The sequence below is a fragment of the Schistocerca cancellata genome, chromosome 9 (assembly GCF_023864275.1).
Source record: "Schistocerca cancellata isolate TAMUIC-IGC-003103 chromosome 9, iqSchCanc2.1, whole genome shotgun sequence".
NCBI lineage: Eukaryota > Metazoa > Arthropoda > Insecta > Orthoptera > Acrididae > Schistocerca > Schistocerca cancellata.
In genome coordinates, this window is record NC_064634.1 from 152,746,353 (window position 1) to 152,769,675 (window position 23,323).

Here is a 23,323-nt window from a genome sequence, read left to right on the forward strand (position 1 = left end):
TTTATTGCTTGCTCAATATACAGATTGAATAACATCGAGGATAGGCTACAACCCTGTCTCACTCCTTTCCCAACCTCTGCTTCCCTTTCATGCCCCTCGACTCTTCTAACTGCCATCTGCTTTCTGTTAGATACGTCCATAATGTTTCAAAAAACTTCATCTCTTCAAGATCTATCTATTTTGCACATAACAAAATTATTTTTATGTGCTGTTTAAACATCAAAGTGGTTTCCTGCGAATAAAGTACTACATTGAGGACAGAAGGAGCTTGTAAATCAAATGAGGCGTCATTAAAATCATGTTTTCTGAACAAAACTTGAATATAAAAAAAATTAAAAGAATTGTCGGTAAAATTTTTTGGGCCTGTTTGTATAAAAGTAGGAAATAGATTTGAGGAACATTTGACACGCCTTTGAACCGGCAGAGGGGAAAGTGGAAAGAACAGCGAAAGTGCAGTGGCAAAGTATGTGGCATGTGGCTTTGTTTCATATCTCATATTTCTCAAAAACTAGCTCACAAACAAAACAAATTCTTAGTGTTGTTTATTATTTTTGGCTTGCTGAAGACATAGTAAAATTTGTATCTGGCGCAAACTGTCGCTATACAGACAGATCTAGATACATTTGCAGAGTTTCGCCACTCAGGTTGCCACGTTATTTTGTCTTATTTAAGTTTGTAACAGAAAAAAGGCTTTCACGCATGTATGTTGATCTGATCATCTCTACCTTAAGTAGTTTTACGTCTCTTACTTTTCGTTCATTCTGGACAGTTTTGCCAATCACACTATTGTTCATGAATGCGAAAGAAAAATGTTTTTGACTGTAGATGATAAATGTCTCATATCATATGGGACGGTGAGCACAGTTACAGGGCTATTGCTGGATGTACAGTAGTTTATTTAGCAGCAGACTACTGCAACGTAAAAACAATCTTGCAAGTAGTGATACATAATCCAAGTACATGAAAAATTTTGTATACAAAGTCTTTCTCATTCCATTAAATTACTTTCTGACAAGCTGTATCGGCACGTGCGTTAATCACTCCAGAAGTCATGGTAAACTGCATAAATTAGGTTAGCTGACAAGTGATGATAAACGTTTTATACACTCCTGGAAATGCAAAAAAGAACACATTGACACCGGTGTGTCAGACCCACCATACTTGCTCCGGACACTGCGAGAGGGCTGTACAAGCAATGATCACACGCACGGCACAGCGGACACACCAGGAACCGCGGTGTTGGCCGTCGAATGGCGCTAGCTGCGCAGCATTTGTGCACCGCCGCCGTCAGTGTCAGCCAGTTTGCCGTGGCATACGGAGCTCCATCGCAGTCTTTAACACTGGTAGCATGCCGCGGCAGCGTGGACGTGAACCGTATGTGCAGTTGACGGACTTTGAGCGAGGGCGTATAGTGGGCATGCGGGAGGCCGGGTGGACGTACCGCCGAATTGCTCAACACGTGGGGCGTGAGGTCTCCACAGTACATCGATGTTGTCGCCAGTGGTCGGCGGAAGGTGCACGTGCCCGTCGACCTGGGACCGGACCGCAGCGACGCACGGATGCACGCCAAGACCGTAGGATCCTACGCAGTGCCGTAGGGGACCGCACCGCCACTTCCCAGCAAATTAGGGACACTGTTGCTCCTGGGGTATCGGCGAGGACCATTAGCAACCGTCTCCATGAAGCTGGGCTACGGTCCCGCACACCGTTAGGCCGTCTTCCGCTCACGCCCCAACATCGTGCAGCCCGCCTCCAGTGGTGTCGCGACAGACGTGAATGGAGGGACGAATGGAGACGTGTCGCCTTCAGCGATGAGAGTCGCTTCTGCCTTGATGCCAATGATGGTCGTATGCGTGTTTGGCGCCGTGCAGGTGAGCGCCACAATCAGGACTGCATACGACCGAGGCACACAGGGCAACACCCGGCATCATGGTGTGGAGAGCGATCTCCTACACTCGCCGTACACCACTGGTGATCGTCGAGGGGACACTGAATAGTGCACGGTACATCCAAACCGTCATCGAACCCATCATTCTACCATTCCTAGACCGGCAAGGGAACTTGCTGTTCCAACAGGACAATGCACGTCCGCATGTATCCCGTGCCACCCAACGTGCTCTAGAAGGTGTAAGTCAACTACCCTGGCCAGCAGGATCTCCGGATCTGTCCCCTATTGAGCATGTTTGGGACTGGATGAAGCGTCGTCTCACGCGGCCTGCACGTCCAGCACGAACGCTGGTCCAACTGAGGCGCCAGGTGGAAATGGCATGGCAAGCCGTTCCACAGGACTACATCCAGCATCTCTACGATCGTCTCCATGGGAGAATAGCAGCCTGCATTGCTGCGAAAGGTGGATATACACTGTACTAGTGCCGACATTGTGCATGCTCTGTTGCCTGTGTCTATGTGCCTGTGGTTCTGTAAGTGTGATCATGTGATGTATCTGTCCCCAGGAATGTGTCAATAAAGTTTCCCCTTCCTGGGACAATGAATTCACGGTGTTCTTATTTCAATTTCCAGGAGTGTATATCCAGGTAATGTGAATAATTTAGCTTGGAGTTATTACCACCAGAAAGATGATGACTAATTGTATCATGAAAATGGAATTTGTAATGCAAGAGAAAGTTAAATGTGAATCGTGTGTGTGAAGGTGTAAAAACTTTGAATGAGCTTTCTAACTATTTCACTGTGCTAAAAATAATAAAAACATAGACTGTATGAATTTAATTCATTTTATGTGAACGATTCGTCAGTTTCATAGGAGGTTGACCATTAATCTGATAAATTACAGTCTTAACAAAAAAAAAATCATCCATTCAGAAGTACTTGAGCTGTCCTGTGTGAAATGATGCAACACACACTTAAAATTTTTCATTGATGGAGGAAAGCATAAGAGGTATTAGGCTACTGTATCTGCCAAGAATTTTTAAATCTGTGTGTGTAAGTGTGCTCACATAATTTTGATAAAGAAAAAACAGATTGTTCACATACTTTTTTTGAATATGTTGTCAATTCAGGCGAGAAAACGTACGTAAATTTTTGATGCGCAAAATTGTAGTATAAATGGATACTTTTGAATATGGCGGACTATACGTTCTGATTGGCCTGTATCGTTTTAGATAAAAAAAGCACTGTGCTGTCAGTGGCTGTTTTATTTTAATTACGGCCAAAAAGTTTTCCCACCATCACCAGCTTGCGTTTCTAAGAGCTGTGATTAGCTGTTTCATTGTTATCGAATGCTAAAAAGAAAACATTTCTCGCCATCGTCATCTTGCAGTTTTAAAATTCTCGCCTTCGTCATCTTGCAGTTTTTTAATTTCTCGCCCACTCGTGGATAAGTTAACCAAAGAGCTCATTCCAGCTTGATTTGCACCTAGCACTTTCGCTCTGAAGTGAAATGCAACCGGGATTGCTATCACACTTTGTGTACATCCGTTCATTATTGACTAATCGCATAACCAATTGGAACAGATCTGATGAGGTAAGAGAGTTTTTATTTTACAGAAGTGTGCAGTAGGAATATAAGTTGAAACATACTGGCTGATTAGAACTATGTTGCTGGTCCGGCAGTCGGTCGTGGGACCTTTGCTATTTGGGGGGAAAGCGCACCACTGACTGAACTATCCGAGGGCGACTCAAAGCCGTCCCTGTCTGTTTTACTTCCGCCAGTACCTCATTGCCTTCCTTACTAACTTTGGCTTTGCAATGCACAATTTTAAACTGTCAGAAAGTTTCATTTCACCGCACACTCCACCGCAGAATGAAAATTCATTCTGGTTACGGAAAGCTGATAACGAGACATGTTGCAGAAATCTCTTCAAGGACCTAGTACCATTACATTAAAATGCTTAATCCTATTTGTGGTTAATAACAGAAGTGGATGAAACATAAAAATTGCAGTACACGACAGTGACGACCCTCTAGCATTCCCCTGAGGTACATCCGAAGTTACTTCCGCGCCTGTCGATTTCTTCCCTTTGGACCAATGTGTCGGGCTTTTTTTTCTGTTTAAAGCAGATAAAAAATCTGCTTCATGGACTCCTTGACTGTCGCCATTTCTTCCAAGCTAAGTACGTAAGCGTGGACCAGATGTAACTTAAATTTGAAGAAACAGTATTGACGGCAGTTGAATGTAAGGTTAATTTCTGTATTCTGCCCCTTCATCTCTGCTCTAAGCGCGAGCATTCTTGTTGTAAATCCAGTTAAACGTAATGTATTGCGAATTGTATCTCGTTCCTAATTCGTCGATCTTTGTTCCTAAATCAGCACCTGCAGTAGATTCTAAAATGCATCGGGAACTGAAGTGTACCGAGCCCGTGTCCCTGAAACGACCTCATTTTGTGTGCTTACAGTTTCTTTGGCCTCCGACGATACCTGCTTAACCATTGCACGCATTCGTTGTACCGCATTTTGCCTGCCATCTGTTGATTTCATACCGGTCCTCGTACCCGGCACATCAGATAAGCGTCAAACTAAAGATTGAGCTTCTGTAACTCTTAAGTGCTCGTTTTCCATTAACCAAACATCGCCGTTCTCTTGGCCTCCGCTATCTAGCTCTCCTGACTTTTAGGTGGCGTACTGTTGCTTTGCATTTCAAAAAACTTTTGTGCCTGCGATTCTGTACACGCATACATATCATGAGCAGCCAGGATTCGACACCGCGAATCTTTTGGTAAACATTAGACAGGAAATATTTAATGTGTAATATTCTCTTACAGGAACGTCGCAATTTCTGTACTGCAAAGAGAGTGCAGAGTTGAAAAATTGCGACATTTTAGCGGCGTCGTATTCTAGAGGAGCAACCGAAAACTCTTTTACGAATTACGAAGCACAAAAAAATCTGATACTACTTTATAACTGGACGAAAACACTTCTGTTTTGCACACACACACACACACGCACCTATTATTCACTTTGATTAAAAATTAGCACCTCTCCAAAAACACGTTACAAGTTTCTAGAAAATGGTTCAAATGGCTCTGAGCGGTATTGGACTTAACATCTGGGGTCATCAGTCCCCTAGAAGTTAGAACTACTTAAACGTAACTAACCTAAGGACATCACACACATCCATGCCCGAGGCAGGATTCGAACCTGCGACCGTAGCGGTCGCGCGGTTCCAGACTGAAGCGCCTAGAACCGCTCGGCCACAGCGGCCGGCCAAGTTTCTAGAATACGACGTCGCTACAATGTTGCAATTTTTCAACACTGCACTCTCTTTGCAGTACAGAAATTGGACATTCCTGTAAGAGAATATTAAACATTAAATATTTCCTGTCTAATGTTTACCAAAAGATTTGCGGTGTCGAATCCTGCCAGGCGTCGCCAGGTAGAAATTCTTCTAACAACGAGGTGACTGTTGGACAAATACCATTCATAACGCAATATGAATAACTGACTGCCAAGTCGTCTGAGATTCAGTGAATATTAATTGATTGTTAGTCCTAGTCTCCGATGGTTAGATATTACAGGAAAATGGGAAGCAAATGGGCATGTACGTTGGGGTGAAGCTTAAAGCTAATCAGCTGCATTATGAACATTTATATCACAGATGAAGCATATTTCATGAGTTAAACTTTCTCAACTATGTGACAAATATGCCTCTCAAAGACCGGAAAAGTAAAAAAGAAAACCTATATCTCAGCTGATTGAAGAAATAAAACAGCTCATGAATCTCAGAGACGCTGCACATCGGGCATATAAACAGCGTCCCACGCCTGAAAATCGTAGTACGTACAAACGGAAACGGAGCAGAGCCAGTCAAGCTGTGAGAAATGCAAAACTCAGGCGCGCCCATACATGAACCGACAACAGAAGCTTCCCATTGATGCACGAGAGGCAACTACTATGAGCTTCTTAGATTTCAGCATGGCGTTCGACCATGACATTTTACTTGCCGAACTTACCAGCCCAAATTTCTCGCTAAATACTGTGCAATGATTTCACTCATTCTCGATTCTTGCCAGCAGTCCATCATGTTCGGGACCATAAAGTCACAAAGTAGACAGTTAGAATCAGGCTTCTCCGAAACGTTAAAGCTCAACCCATCCAAAACCCAAGCGGTACTAATTGGTCATTCTAGGCTCATTAGCCGGGAATATCTGGAATCACTATCATCTTTAACCCTAAATGGGACAAATATCAACTTCCCTTTTTCATCAAATAGTCTGGGAATAATAACAGATGAAAATCTAAATTGGTCTGAGCACGTAACTGCAACGTGCACAAAGGCATCAGCATCTCTCCATGCTCTACAAAAATATAAAAATTTCTTCCCTCTTGATCTGAAAATGAAACTTCTACAAGCACTTATACTTCCAACTGTTGATTAGAGTGATATTATCCTGCAAGACCTTTTTAAAGTAAGCTTACTGCTTCTGGGACTGGTTATGGGTGTCTGTGTTCGTTATATCTGTGATATTCGACACTTTGATCGTGTTTCATCACATCTACCCACGCTGCGTTCAGACACTCGCAGAGATTTTCATACTGTCTCTCTACCCTTATGCGTGATCACTGTCTCTCATATCTCTCATCTACTTTAACGCTCTTACCTGAACAACACGGCAGAAACACTCATTCTACACTCAGTTCAGCCATCATCCTGTAGTCCTTCTCAGTAGCAGAAACCTGACTTTAGAACATCCTCCTACATAAAATTAGAGAACTAAATAGAATCTCCAGCTTGAAAGACAGGTAATGAAATACCTAATTAAGCAACAATAAGGACTACCATTGTCCCTGTGCTTCTTGTTCCCCTTGTGCATCCCTCTTCCCAATTTGATCTTCCTCATTCCCCAATATTCTTAGCAGATGTATTCATCTTAAATCTCCTGTTCCCGGAACTCGCTATATCAGAAAACATCTATTTAGTATACCTATAAATTCCTCTTATACGAGTATCTGCCACTATAATAATTGTTATTATATCACAATTATTATTACTATTATCAGTATTAGCAGCAGCATCTGCAGTAGTACAAGGGGTGATAGTATTGACGATATTAGTTCATAGCCAGTATAATGTAGTCACACTACCTCTTCAGACAATTAAATCATTTTAATACTAGTTGTCATATCAAAATTGTTATTTCTTAAGTAAATATGATGTACAAAAGTACTGTATGTGTGAAACAATGATCCGATATCAGAGAGGGGGCTATGGTCCTAATCAGATCGGGTTCAACAAATAAATAAAATAAATAAATAAATACTCCTGGAAGAGCAGCTACATGGAGCACACGTGAGAGACACTAAACCTCTGGTTCCATGCGGACTAACGATGGTAACATAACGGACTTGCAATTACTCACACACAAAGATTTTGAAGAAAAATATGCCAATTTCCATTAATAAACGAATCATCAAAGATTACCCATGACTCACAGTGGAAAGAATCATGATAACTGACTGGGCACGTGATAAATAAAGTGAGTAATGACAGATTAAAGAGCGACTTTGGTTCCATATGAATTTTTGTAAAATGATTCTAGTACTCGCTAGAATTCTACACTGTCCCTAACGACTGAATTTAATCGTAGTTATAGAGAGACCTCTCAAAATCGAACTAATTCCCATTAAAAACTCGCAACCCACTTGGTCACAGAGCGGCAACTGCTGGCTGCGTCTCACTTCTTCTGAAGCCATGTAAGCAATTTGCAAATCTGAACTGGCTCACCTCTGGATACAGATATCGGCAACCGGGTATCTATAAAGAACTTCAGAGAAAGTTTAAGAAATGTTAATTGGGGAGATGTATATAATGAGCCAAATGCTAATGATAAAAGCAACATATTTCTTGATAAATTTATATCCCTTTTTGAACATTTTCGCCTAAAAAAAATAAATGTAACACCAAACAGTTTTCAAAGATACCTTGGATTACTACAGGTATTAAAGTATCTTCAGAGAGAAAAAGAAAATTGTACGAGACAGCAAGAATTAATAAGGACCCAGAAGTAATTTTACACCATAAATTTATTGTAACATGCTAAGAAAAGTTGTTAGAAAACCGAAAAATATGTGTATTAGAGATGAAATTAACAATTCGATCAATAAAATCAAATCAGTATGCAATGTTTTTAGAAGAGAGACCGGAAAAGTAGCCAATGGCATAGGTAGCATTACTATTAAAGAGAACTAGACCATCTTAACCAACAGTACACAAGTACCTAATGTATTTAACAACCATTTCTTAAGTGTAGGTGAAAACATTTGTGAACATAGCTCAAAAGCAAGAGGCAAGCAGTACATGGAAGAGTCAGTTTTGGGAATTCCTTGTCAGATTAATTTTCGTCTAACAGCCTTTTGTGAAATAAGGAAAATCATTAAATCTTTGTAAAATAAATGTTCTGTTGGGGTAGGTGCCATCTCTAACAAGATATTAAAACAATGTGGAGCAGTTACAGCTGATGCTCTGTCACATCTGTAATGCATCACTAACTCACGGTATTTTCCAAGATAGGTTGAAATATGCCACTGTCAAGCCTCTCTGCAAAAAAGGGGACACCACAGATGTCAATAATTGCAGGCCAGTATCCTTGCTTACAACATTTTCAAAAATTGTTGAGAAAGTAATGTACTCAAGGGTGGTTAGCCATCTCAACAGTAATGGGTTAGTAAACCACAGTTTGGATTTCAAAAATTCTGTTCTACTGAAACAGCACTATACAGTTTCACTGCCCACATAATCTAGTCATTATACAATTATATGTCAGCAACCGGAATTTTCTGTGACTTATCCAAAGCATTTGATCGTGTGAAGCATGACATTATGTTACAGAAATTACAATTATATGGCATAAATGGTTCAGCATATGAGTGGTTCAAGTCAAATCTACAGAACAGGAAACAAAAAGTTTCTTTTCGTGATTTAAGTGATTTAAGGAAGTTTCTCACTTCATCTATCTGGGGTGCAATTATATTAGATGTTCCACAGGGTTCGATCATGGGTGCCCTTCTGTTTGAGATATATGTGAACGACCTCCCTTCTTATCTGAAACAAGAAGCTGAATTAACACTGTTTGTTGATGATACAAGAATCATTACTAATCCAGTAAAAGAAACTCCAATAGAAAATGATACAAATAATGTCTTTGGAAAAATTATTGATTGGTTTTGTGCAAATGGGCTTGCTCTGAACTTTGAAAACACACAGTACATCGAATTTTCTTCTGCAAAAAGTACAGTTCCTTCAATAAACATAACACATGAACAGAAGTCTATAGCCAGGGTAGAGCATACTAACTTTTTGGATGCACATACAGATGACCATCTTAATTGGGTTGGGTTGGTTGGGGGAGGAGACCAAGCAGCGAGGTCATCAGTCTGATCGGTTTAGGGAAGGAAGTCGGCTGTGCCCTTTCAAAGCAACCATCCCGGCATTTTCCTGGAGCGATTTAAGGAAAAACACAAACCAGGATGGCCGAAAGCAGGATTGAACGGTCGTCCTCGGGAATGCGAGTCCAGTGAGAACCTTAATGGCAAAATTCATATTTTGTATCTCCTAATGTGACTAGGTTCAGCATCTTTTGCGATCAGAATAATTGTTAATTTTGAGGACATAGAAATTAGCAAGCTAATATACTTTGCATACATTTACTCTCTGATGTCATATGGAATAATGTTTTGGGGTGACACAACACTTGAGCAAAAATTATTCACTGCTCGAAAGGAAGTGGTTAGAATAATATGTAGGGCTTATAGACGCACATCTTCTAGGCATCTGTGTGAAAGGTTAGGAATCGCTATGACAGCCTCACAGTACATTTACTGAGTAATGAAATTTGTTCTTAACAACATGGACCAGTTTAAAAACAACAGTGACATTCATGATCATAATACCAGAAGAAAGAAAGACTTACACTATCCTCTACATAACCTGTCTTTGGCGCAGAAAGGGGAAAAATATGCTGCTGTAAGACTTTTCGATAAATTACTAGATGAAATAAAATATCTGACAGACACCAATAACAGTTTCAAAAATAAATTCAAATCTTTATCTCCTTGACTACTCCTTCTACACCATAGCTGAATTCTTGAATAGGAATAAATAAAATCTATAGGTATAACATATGCGTTTTGTGCTATTTAAGGGAACGAGGTGGGTAACAAAAATATTAAGGTATTTTTTATTTAATTTTTAAAAAGAAACCTCGATTCACGTGTGCATTTCTTACCCACTTGACACATTCCACAACATGACGGTTTCCGTGAGACTGATCAATAGAACACGTAACTAACTAGATGGGGACACTGACCAATCACTGAGATGCTAACTAACTTGGTGGGGGCACAATGAAATGCTTTTATCAGTATGAGCAGGCGTTTTCACCAACCAGAAGACCGGAGAGGAACGCCTGGTCCTTTCGACCTACAATTTTCTACTTGTTTCAATAGCTGAAGCTTTGAAGACAGCAATCCATCGCTTGCTTTCGAAATGACCAACTGCACGGCCGCGTGCCTGGGCTCACACAGACGTGTGTGGCCACACAGTGTCAGCCTGTCGCTCCAGAGCTGGCATCGAAATTCGAAAATAACATCCAACTGTCTTCCCAGGCTCCTACTGCAAAGCTAAACCTAGAACAACCGCCTGAATTTGCCTAGTTGCGTGCACTTGTTATTACACCCACATTCATTCAAAATGAGCCAGTACCCATGCTTGTGGCAGGTGGTTATAGATACGTAGTTACTGTCACTTGTAATTAAGATGAGAATAAACATACACATATCTACATCTACATCTACATCCATACTCCGCAAGCCACCTGACGGTGTGTGGTGGAGGGTACCTTGAGTACCTCTATCGGTTCTCCCTTCTATTCCAGTCTCGTATTGTTCGTGGAGAAAGAAGGATTGTCGGTATGCCTCTGTGTGGGCTCTAATCTCTCTGATTTTATACTCACGGTCTCTTCGCGAGATATACGTAGGAGGGAGCAATATACTGCTTGACTCTTCGGTGAAGGTATGTTCTCGAAACTTTGACAAAAGCCCGTACCGAGCTACTGAGCGTCTCTCCTGCAGAGTCTTCCACTGGAGTTTATCTATCATCTCCGTAACGCTTTCGCCATTACTAAATGATCCTGTAACGAAGCGCGCTGTTCTCCGTTGGATCTTCTCTATATCTTCCATCAATCCTATGTGGTACGGATCCCACACTGCTGAGCAGTATTCAAGCAGTGGGCGAACAAGCGTACTGTAACCTACTTCCTTTGTTTTCGGATTGCATTTCCTTAGCATTCTTCCAATGAATCTCAGTCTGGCATCTGCTTTACCGACGATCAACATTATATGATCATTCCATTTTAAATCACTCCTAATGCGTACTCCCAGTATATTATGGTATTAACTGCTTCCAGTTGCTGACCTGCTATTTTGTAGCTAAATGATAAAGGATCTATCTTTCTGTGTATTCGCAGCACATTACACTTGTCTACATTGAGATTCAATTGCCATTCCCTGCACCATGCGTCAATTCGCTGCAGATCCTCCTGCATTTCAGTACAATTTTCCATTGTTACAACCTCTCGATACACCACAGCATCATCTGCAAAAAGCCTCAGTGAACTTCCGATGTCATCCACAAGGTCATTTATGTATATTGTGAATAGCAACGGTCCTATGACACTCCCCTGCGGCACACCTGAAATCACTCTTACTTCGGAAGACTTCTCTCCATTGAGAATGACATGCTGCGTTCTGCTATCTAGGAACTCTTCAATCCAATCACACAATTGGTCTGATAGTCCATATGCTCTTACTTTCTTCATTAAACGACTGTGGGGAACTGTATCGAACGCTTTGCGGAAGTCAAGAAACACGGCATCTACCTGTGAATCCGTGTCTATGGCCCTCTGAGGCCAGTTTCTCCTGCGTGATCTTCCTCATTGGCATCAAACATATGAGTATGAAAAACATGAATAGATGCAGGCAGAGAAAAGATGCTGTGCTCAACTTGATACAGAAAAACCACCAAAATTATACGAGAGGTGACTCGATTGACGCCTTTCAAACGTAGCTTTTGACACAGTAGTTTAAGGTAAAATGATATCTGCAAAATACTTCAGTTAGTGGATACATTTCCAAAAAACATGGAACAGACATTAGTTGTAGTGGATTTATGGGAGGGGAACTTGCTTGCTCCAAGGCATGAGGGTGTTTAGAATGGCTCAGTGCTCGACAACCAAGCTCCGGATAACTTCTAGGTGGCGTTTCTAGATACAGGGTCGAGGGACCCGACTCAAGGCTTGCTTTGCCCTATATGTCGGCGACGATGGTAAATAATTTGGCGTAAGGACAAGAAAAACACTACGACCGAGCATAATGCGAAGTTTGAAAGATGGCAAACAAGCCAGTATTCAGGACTGTACTGGAATACTGTTGAGAGAGTATATTGTTGGCGAGTGGAGATGCGGACAAAGAGAGATTTACGCCAGAGCAACGAATGTTTCTACAAAATGATTTCACTGGCAAGACAAACAATCCAAACTGATCAGTCAGATGAGTATACCCGCCGAGAGAACATTCTGCAGAATGCAAGTGGAGAGACATCCCATTGTATGGAACGCTTGCTGTGATTACTTTGGTGAGGCTCATGGATGCCTGCTGGTTCAAAAAAATGTTCAAATGTGTGTGACATCTTATGGGACTTAACTGATAAGGTCATCAGTCCCTAAGCTTACACACTACTTAACGTAAATTATCCTAAGGACAAACAGACACACACCCATCCCGAGGGAGGACTCGAACCTCCGCCCGGACTAGCCGCACAGTCCATGACTGCAGCACCCTAGACCGCTCGGGTAATCCCGTGCGGCGATGCCTGCTGGTAGGTGCTACAATTTTATTTGTGCGAAAGCGACCTCAATCAGTCAAAATCATCACTGGCAGACACAGAGGCCATGCCACTCCATTCACATTTGCTGCCAAGAAATTCTGCTGCCACAGGCGCACAGCGCTATGAACCTCACAATCGCAACTCACCATCACAATGGAGAGTAGGTGCGAAATGCGCTACATCACATCCGTGAAAAGTCTAGGATCACTAACGCCCAGGAACGTGGTCCTGAAATAATTGTCAACACAATGAGCATATTACTATTTACTTCTTTTATCACAGCATGTGATGGAGAAGTTTTAATTGATTTGACAGTAAGCTTTGTAAATGGCCGCTGCAGTCAATCTATGAGTATATATAATTCATAAGAGATATATTTTGTGGAAATAAAACGAGTATAAAACAATCTCTTTGTGTTCCCCAAGCTGGAGCACTAACTCCTGTTACTTGTTGTAAATGTCACAGAATTAGCAGGCTGCGGTTAATTTTTATTAGTATCACGATGTCAGGCTATTCCATAGCCATATAAACTGCTTCCCACTGTATCACTTAATAGATGTATAGAGGAACCGTATTGAACGGTTTAACCTCCCTTCAGTTCTTTCTCATTGATTTCTCCTAAAAGTTACAGATCAATGACAACTAAAACCTGAGGAAACTAGCTGCACCTCTGGGCTGCATTTTGTGACATGTCAGTAGGAGTAACAGTAAGCGGAGCTGAACAGTTTGACTCAGCTAACAATAGGAATTACTGAATATTCTTTGAAATAACTGTATGTAATGTTAAGTAATTGCATGTTTGATTGTTAACAGCTTTTCAATCTCACAGTTAATGCCATGTTGAGGAACTCATAAGAGAATGTGTTGATAAGTAGTAAGTTACCAGAACGAAACACACATTCTACTCACCTGGCAGACGTCAGAGTCCTCGCTGTTGGCGCACAATGTACTTTTAAGAATAACACCTGGGTAATAGTAACCAAAACATGTTTTATACGATACGACTTCAAGCTCAGTTCACATTAGAATCTCAGAACAGGTTGAACCTATAATCAAAATATTTTTATCATATCGTATTAGTGTTTTCATAACAACAAGAGAATCCATTTACTATATCCTAAATAAGTTAATAAAATCGACTCAAAAGTATTCGATCTGGAATGATCTATGATTAATGAAATGAAGAGTCACATTAACAATCACTGCAATAATTACTCATTTCGCTTAGGTCAGTTACTGAATTCAGTCTTTCACAAGTTATTTCGTTATGCCCTAAAACGAGTCACACTTCATGCTATCAATACATCAGATTTGTTTTTGTATCTAGCTACATACTGAAATTGACATGCGAATTTGTACCACAGTGACGCATATTTAACTTCATTAACATCACAACATATATTAGCCTCCTGCATGACACCTAATACTAGTAACACATCTCAAACCTTAAGAAGGAAAGTAAAAATGTAAATCTACTTCACAAGTTTACTCTAAATTTTTTTCACTGGAATGCAAGAAGTTTCCCAGAGTAAACACTTGCAGGCTAATTGAATATTGTCTTACGTAACTCCTGTTATTTGGTTTCTGCTTTTATTAAGCGCTGTATTGTAGACTGATTAAAGGTTTACTATAGAATGTTATAGTTGATATTTGTAATAGTCAGTATTACTAATTTATGTTGAATTATTTTGACCAACTTTATTAGAAACTATACTGCCTGCCGAAGAGGAAACTATAATCGTAATGAATGAACAATTCATTCTCTATCTCTATAACATACATAGATTTTTCGTCGGTTATTCACGAAAGAGTATTTTACCAAAGAGCTCAAGTGAGTGTAAACGATATAACTACTACAATACAATAATTTGTTACATGACTAACAATGGTATAGAGTGCTAAGGTAGCAATAGCTCATTGTCCATTTCTACCACATACATTCTTTTTTCCTCAGAGCTCACTTATACAAGAATATATTACCAAAATACACTAATGTGTCAAAATGATGAAAATATAAGAACGGAATAATGTTTTGCATGATGAACAATGATATATAGTTAACGCAACTATATCTTTTTGTTTGCGAATATTCAGTAATTTCCAGAATGAAATTTTCACTCTGCAGCGGAGTGTGCGCTGATATGAAACTTCCTAGCAGATTAAAACTGTGTGCCCGAGCGAGACTCGAACTCGAGACCTTTGCCTTTCGTGGGCAAGTGCTCTACCATCTGAGCTACTGAAGAACGACTCACGCCCGGTACTCACAGCTTTACTTCTGCTAGTATCTCGTCTCCTACCTTCCAAACTTTACAGAAGCTCTCCTGCGAGCCTTTCAGAACTAGCACTCCTGAAAGAAAGGATACTGCGAAGACATGGCTCACCCACAGCCTGGGGGATGTTTCCAGAATGAAATTTTCACTCTGCAGCGGAGTGTGCGCTGATATGGCAGAAGTAAAGCTGTGAGTACCGGGCATGAGTCGTGCTTCGGTAGCTCAGATGGTAGAGCACTTGCCCGCGAAAGGCAAAGGTCCAGAGTTCGAGTCTCGGTCGGGCACACAGTTTTAATCTGCTAGGAAGTTTCATATCAGCGCACACTCCGCTGCAGAGTGCAAATGTCATTCTGGAAACATCCCCCAGGCTGTGGCTAAGCCATGTCTCCGCAGTATCCTTTCTTTCAGGAGTGCTAGTTCTGCAAGGTTCGCAGGAGAGCTTCTGTAAAGTATGGAAGGTAGGAGACGAGATACTGGCAGAAGTAAAGCTGTGAGTACCGGGCGTGAGTCGTGCTTCGGTAGCTAAAGTGGTTGCCGGCACGGTAGCTCAGCGTGTTCGGTCAGAGGGCTGCGTGCTCTCTGTAATAAAAAAACTGAGTCAAGAAATCAACGATCAACTTGAACGGATGTCTTGTGACGTCCGCCCAAACAATCGAACAAAAAGGAAAAAAAAAATGGTAGAGCGCTTGCCCGCGAAAGGCAAAGGTCCCGAGTTCGAGTCTCGGTCGGGCACACAGTTTTAATCTGCCAGGAAGTTTCATTCAGTAATTTGTTTTTCAAAGGATTATTATGGAATTTTATAGAGATAATCAGCTAAATACAAAGAAACCATTTGTTGTATAAACAGACGTATAAATTACAGGGTGTTTCAAAAAGAATATACTATTACAAAGTATTATTTTGTCCAAACTGTCGATCGCTACGCCTCGGCTCGGCTACTGGGGAAACGAATACATAGTCTAGTCTATATTAAAAGCCGCTAGATGTCAGTTGTCTTCTGTTTTGCTTGGTAACCGTCATATGTTTAAAAGGGCTTCTCCGCAGCAGAAATCATTTTGTATCCTCGAGTTTGCGAAGTGCCACTCCGTGATGACAGTGCAAAGAAGTTTCAGGTTGAGGAACCAAATTGATCCTTCGAATAGGTGCATCATTCGCAGATGGTATCGACAGTTTCTAGATACAGGACGTGTATGTAAAGGAAAGAGTCCTGGCCGCCCTCGTGTTCCCGAAGCAAATGTTCCACGAATTCTAACTGCTTTCCATCTTAGTCCTCCAAAACCAACTCGTCGTGGCATTCGGGTTGCAAAACTGGTTGTTTCCGAGGCTGCACGAAGACAATTTTATTTTTCAATAAGACGGGGCACTCCCTCACTAGAGTCGCCAAGTGCGTTAATATTTGAATGAAACTCTTCCGAACCGTGACTGGTCGTCAAGGAACTGGCGACTTAGCTTGTCTCAGCTGGGCTCCACGGTCACCGGATTTGACACGCTCTGACTTCTTCCTGTGGGGTTTCGTTAAAGACAACCTTTATGTACCACCACTCCCACAGAACCTGGAAGAGTTGAAGAACCGGATCCATACTCCCATAACATCAGTGACAAAGGACATGCTTGTCCGAGTGTGGGAGGTATTTGAGTATCGATGTGATATTGTTCGGTGTCGCTGATGGAGGACATATTGAACGTCTGTAATCTGAACTTGAGAGGTTCAAAAATATGTGTGTAAAGTTTCATATTCGTATGTCTTAAAGTTTAATAAATATATGCATTCGAAATACGTATATTCTTTTTGAAATACACTGTATTAGCAGATTACAGCAACACTAGTGCAGAGCCGTTTTCCAGAATGTTCCAAGTTCGACTCACCTTTCCTTGCAAATAATAACAGCATTACTTGTCTCAAGATACTGTCGCTGTTATCCTACAAATGTAAATAATGTAGTTAAACCTACTTTCAATTCCCTTACATTTGTAGATGAACATGGAAGAAGTTAAGTTTAACACTTAAGGCTTTTCAAACTTTTCACTGATGAGACACACACTCGCAGATGACCTTAGGAACACGATCATGCTGTCACGCCTCTATTATAAAATCATGTCTTAGCCTTTCCTGTTTGAAAAACTGAGTTATCAATTCAATTATTAAGGAACATCCTCTCCATTTTAATACTTTGGAGGAGCGCACTGCATATATATAATACCGTCGCTACGATTGTTCCCCTTTAGGAGAGCGATTGAACTTGAATTCATAATTTCATCTCTGAACGTTTTTTATCTTTGTTTCCCAAAAACTATTCATCCTCTCAGAATGCTCCTTCTTCCGTTCTTCTCTCCATTTTTTACTATGCTGGCGCGATGTTCTTTCCTCAAACTTCGCACTTGTGGTTTTATTCCGGCACTCAGTGAGGTCTTCGAGATTTGTTATGTTGCTCTACTGTAGATCCCTCTGAGCTTCTTTCAGTCATTCTGTGCCGCATTTATTCTTTGTTGTAATATTGAAAAGTTTCTTTGCTGTTCTGGAGACTTCCATCCTGTAGATATGTGTACAAAATTTGGGTCGGCGTTTTCCGACTTCGTCTGTTGCTGTGATGGCCTTTCTATACAGCTCGTTTTGTGGTCTCTTCATCCAAATGCCGTTTTTGTTGTTTCCCCCTCAAATCTTCGTGAGAATTTTTCTTTTCTGCTTTTCTATTTCCCTAATTTGTGAATGACCATCAATCAGCATTGTTTCAGCCTCGTAGATTGCTTCTGGAAGAATCACTGTTCTATGGTGCCTTAATTTTGCTTCTGTCGAAATACACTTCTTGATGTAATGCGTTCGTGTTAGCTTGTAGGCCTTCTGGAGTTCGATGATTCTTTGTGCATTGGCGATTCGGTTTAATCCTGAGGACTGTATATAGTTCCCCTGAGGTATTTAAAATGGAAGACTTGTGCAATTTTTGTGACTGCTAAATTTTCTCCACGCAGTTATTCGGTTGTCGACTGCCTGATCGCAAGTTGCGTTCCACCAGCGATGTTTCCTGGTGCGAGGGGGTCGTCTAATTTGATGGCTTCCTGAATTTTCTCTGTCAGTTCCTTACAGTCTGTGGATTTTTCCTGATTGATTTGCATGACGATTCTACCTTTGTTGAGTTTAAGATATTCCGGATCTGTTTTGATACTTTTGGGTGGCCTTTTTAGCATTCTGTTGGGTTGGAAATTTGTTTTTAGTTGGAGAAGAAGATAATCTGATTCAAAGACACCTTTGCGGGTTCTGACGTTTAGAATTTGTTTTATGTTTTCCTTGCAGACTGCGACATGTCAATTTGGTATTCACCCTGTCTGAGATGGGTGATCTCCATGTGGTTAATTTATGTGCAGGTTTTTGAAATTGGGTATTCATGATTTTAAGTCCGAAGTTTCTGCAGAAGTCGATTACTTTTTCACCATTCTTGTTGGTACGTTTGTGTTTGGTATGGGGACCAGCGCTAACTCGTAATTTTTTTCCTTGCTTAACTGTACGTTAAAATCGCCTAATAAGATTTTCACAGGATGCCTTGGTATTTTATTTGTTGTTTCTTCTAGTGTCTCCCACAAGTTGTCCACTGTTTCAGGGTCGATTTTATTGTGGGGGCGTGCACATTGATAAGAGTGTGGCCTTTATTAGCTGATTTTACTGAAAGCAGGTAGACTGTTTCATTGGGAGTCGAACACGGACGTGTGTACGGTGAATCCAATTCCGAAAAGTGGTAGTTTGTCTCTTACTTTTATGGCAGGTTTTCCCTTGGAGATCCTGTAATTCTCTGTGTTAAAGTATCCTTCATCCATGAAACTTGTCTTTGTAGTGCGCTGGTGAGTTGCATTAATTTGTCTGCTTTAGAGAGGGTGTTCACATTGATTGTGCCAATGAAGTTGCCAATGAAGTTCTTACGTTTCTTCTTTTTGAGAGTGTGAGAAGTCTTTCAGAAGCTCCGATTCTTCTTCCCATGGTATCCCTGATCCCCCAGAATCCGATGATCAAGTGAATCCAGTCTGTCGACTGGTGCCTGGGGTAGTTACACTGTATTCGTCTTTTTCATCATGTGTTGAAGTTGAATTTTTGTTTTTATGGTGATATCTGTTGAGACCACAGGTATACGACTCAATTTTTGAGTAGGAGAAATTTTTAGTAGAGCCGCCTCAACTAGAGGAACAGACGCTGATCACTGGCCACCAGATACTGAACAGACACCATTGGGTTTGTGTTTTTTGTTGGTTTTTGGTCCGCCCTGGGTATTTCATTTCCGTAGTACCACCTATATCTAGGAAACTTTCCCTTATCCGCCGCCTGGGGAGGCGCCCGATGGGGTACCAACACGTTATGGTTAATGTTAGAGGACAATGTAATACCGCCCAGAGATTTAGAGTTTGAATAATATAATAAGAAATTGTTATGTAAATTAGTAATGTTATTACTTCTAGTGTAAACACATATGTAATATTCTGTACGTTTTATTTGTGTAGCAAAAAATTGTGAGTTAGGAAGAGACAGATGACGAGTGCGTCGTTCACAGTGGGACTTGGCGATACGTTAACACGACATGGCAGGAGCGCGGTGTGATTTTGCGAAAAATTAATTCAGTTTGTGAAAAGAAGAGTAGCTTTAGTATTAGTGGAAAGAGAAGAAGTTTGGAGGATAACGGGGACGGCATCTTGAGACAGATAATGCTGTTATTATTTGCAAGGAAAAACGAGTCAAACTTGGATGTTTCTGGAAAATGGTTGCTGCATAATGTTGCTGTAATTTGCTAATACTTGAAGAAAAGGGTTTACTTTCGAAGATTGATTAAAAAGGGTAAATTGCAAGTGTCAAAGATATCAAAAAATGAGAAGAACCCCAAGAAATGAGATTTATTTCAAGACCATCGCAGAAATTGCCGGGAGGAAAAAGATATCGAAGAGGGATCGAAAATTACAGAACCAACAGCACTCACCTTAAGAGAGAGCAATTACACCGCGTTTTATTCGTGCAGCAAAGTGAAATATTTTTCGTGATCTTTAACGTATCTGTGATTGTTTTCCAGAGGGTGGTTTCTTAGAGTGGGAGCCAAGCTGCTGATCACTTATTTGAAAAGAGAAGTAATAAACTGATGACTTGCAGTTTAAATACACAGTTAAGTAGTTGTTAGTTGCTGAATGTGAAATCCATGTCTACAATAATGACCCAATACAAACCAGTCGCCATTCTTATGGAAACAGTTTATACTCTTTTCGTGTGGTTCGCTACTGTCCGATATGTCAGAGAAGCCAAAAACTTGTATATTTCAGTTTCGTTAGTTAGTTTGTTAATCAACGAGATCGCCATCTCCATCTTGCTGCAGATCAACGGTCTTCAAGAACAGTGGAGCGCGGACTCCAGAGAACTTCCTTCGGAACAGCGGTGACTCTAAGTTAGAAAAGTGAATGTATCTGTTTCGTTTCACATCACGTAACAACGAAAACTTTCGCCAAAAGATATACGTGGACAAATTAAATGAAGAGTGATAGCATTTCCTGATATAAGTAATTAACAGCGTTATATCGAGTATACATTCCATTAACAGCAATTAGAACTCTCTCTCATTCCTTATGTCATCTGATCCTGGCGTGGTGTTGTGTGTCACGTTTGCCGATAGTGACACAGAGGCCGATTTTCGGGTAGGCGAGTGAGCGAAGCAGCACAGACAGCGTAGGCCTGCGGGTTGATGGACTGGCTGTTTGTTCGACTGTCGTACTTCCAAGTTCGTCTGGCTTAGCATCTTCCGCACACGAGGGATGTGTACCGGAAACGGAACTGGACACATTATGCCTTCGCCGACCAGCTTTGGAGGAGTGCGGTGGGTCGTCGTCATCCACACATCTTCTGGCGGCTGCAAGTTTCTTCACTGTTTGCCAACGCAGAGCGGCTGTGGATGCTCTGTGAACTACTTCTAGTTCGTTTGTGCGGTGCCGAGACCTTGCGGTATTCGTAGAGACTGATCTCGCTCCGCACTATGAGCGTGATAACTGTCACTGGTGCGTCTGCCTTGCTGTGTCTATATCGGACTCGGTTCAGCCTCCTGTTGTTGTCACTGTTCCCTGTTTCTGCGTCTGGCCAGGCGATTTGAGGAGCGTGTCGCTTGAAAACGTAATAGCTTCAGTTTGGTAACTGTCATAGAGTTCTGATTTGACTGCTTGTTTCAAATTATCAGGGTTTTGTAAATTTTTATGTTCAACGTGTCATTACTCGTGACGTCCAAAATATTTTTGCCTGGTACTTTGTGTACTGAATCGCCAAATCGGTCACTTTATATATTCGGAGACCGCAAGCTCGTATGTCTTACGTGAGCAAATCCTGTTGCATGTATTTTGGTTTGTTACAGTTCCAGACCAATTCTATGTTTAAGGCAGGTGATGTTCATCAGCCAACTGTTCGTGTCTTCCTTCCACCTATGGTTTCCACCCCGCCTATGTTTCTCGGTTTCCGCCTCGTGGTCTGATGTGAAACTGGACTTCGCTCACCCACCGAACTACTTTACAGCCAGGCGTAACGCCTTATCACAACTGTTTTGGCTATGCTGCCAGCGTGTAATCTGATGACTTAATTTTTTATTTGTTTTACTTAAAAATTACTTCTCTGCTCGTCAGACTATCATCGTAGGTCTGTGCCTTGGGGCGTGTTCCCACTGGTTGCTCAGAAATTTCGGGGCCGTTCGTCCGTACCACATTGCCCTTATGCGTCTTGCTTTCATATGACCCAGCTTTAACTGTTTTCCTTTCCTTTTAATGAACTCCCTTTTAGGTAAATCTGAGTTATTTGTTGTGTCTTAGTCAAACTCATTCGAGAGATGTTTATTGCCTGTGTGTTTTGAAAACTACTTTTCCATCATATTATACTTGTAAAATGCTGTTATTTGGGGCATTCTTGGGCTTTGTATTTAAATCTTAAGAACCTTTGAAGATAGGGGGCAGAATCATGATGTTATGCAAATAAAACTGGTGTAGGCCTGCATATTCAAATACATAAATGTGTAAACTGGGAGAATACGGCGCTGCGGTCGGCAATGTCTATATAAAAAGGGTTTAGCGCAGTTGTTACATCGGTTACTGCTGCAACAATGGCAGGTTATCAAGATTTAAGTGAGTTTGAATGTGGTATTATAGTCGACGAAGGAGCGATGGGACACCTCATTTCCGTGGTAGTGACGAAGTGGGAATGTTGCCGTACGACCATTTCACGAGTGTACCGTGAATATTAGGAATCCGGTAAAACATCAAATCTCTGAAATCGCTGCGGCCGGAGAAAGATCCTGCAAGAACGGACCAACGACGACTGAAAGAATCGTTAAACGTGACAGAAGTGCAACCCTTAAGCAAATTGCTGCAGATTTCAATACTGGGCCATCACCGAGTGTCAGCGTGCGAGCCGTTCAACGAAACGTCATCGATATGGGCTTTCGGAGCCGAAGGTCCACCAGTGTACCTTAGATGACTGCACGACACAAAGATTTACGCCTCGCCCGCGCCCGCCATCACAGACATTGGCATGTTGCTGGCTGGAAAAATGTTGCCTGATCGGACGAGTCTCGTTTCAAACGGTATCGAGCGGATGGACGTGTAAAGGCATCGAGCAACCTCATGAATCCGTGGACCCCACATGTCAGCAGGGGACTGTTCGAGCTGGTGAGGCTCTGTAATGGTGTGGGACGTGTGCAGTTGGAGTGATTTGGGACTCCTCATACGTCTGGATACGACTCTGACAGGTGACACACACGTAAGCATCCTGTCTGTCCGACGGACTTGGGTAATTCCAGCAAGACAAAGCTACACCACACGCATCCAGAATCGCAGAGTGGCTCCAGCAACACTCTTCCGAGTTTAAACACTTCCGCTGGCCACAAGACTCCCCAAACATGAACATTATAGAGCGTATATGGGATGCCTTGCAACGTGCTGTTCAGAAGTGATCTCCACCCTCTCGTATTCTTACGGATTTATGGACAGCCCTGCAGGATTCATGGTGTCAGTTCCCTCCAAGCACTACTCCAGACATTAGTCGAATCGATGCCACGTCATGATGCGGCACGTCTCCGTGCTCGCGGGAGCAATACACGATATTAGGCAGGTGTACTAGTTTCGTTGGCTCATCCGTGTATAAATTTAAGGTGGAGGGGGAGAAAGAAGAGGAAAGAGAAGGAAGTAAGGATATAAGCTGCATTGTGACTTTCTGCGGAATCAGCGA

At 41.6% G+C, this 23,323-nt stretch overlaps 1 protein-coding gene across 1 annotated transcript in view; it reads right to left on the bottom strand.

Annotated features, from left to right (window-relative positions):
- The window catches only part of LOC126101249 (brachyurin-like), a 119,081-nt gene that overhangs the window by 1,272 nt on the left and 94,486 nt on the right, over positions 1 to 23,323 (bottom strand). Inside the window, exon 6 of the mRNA XM_049911936.1 lies at positions 13,745 to 13,800. Coding sequence (XP_049767893.1) covers positions 13,745 to 13,800 — 56 coding nt within the window. The remainder of the gene's footprint in view (positions 1 to 13,744; positions 13,801 to 23,323) is intronic.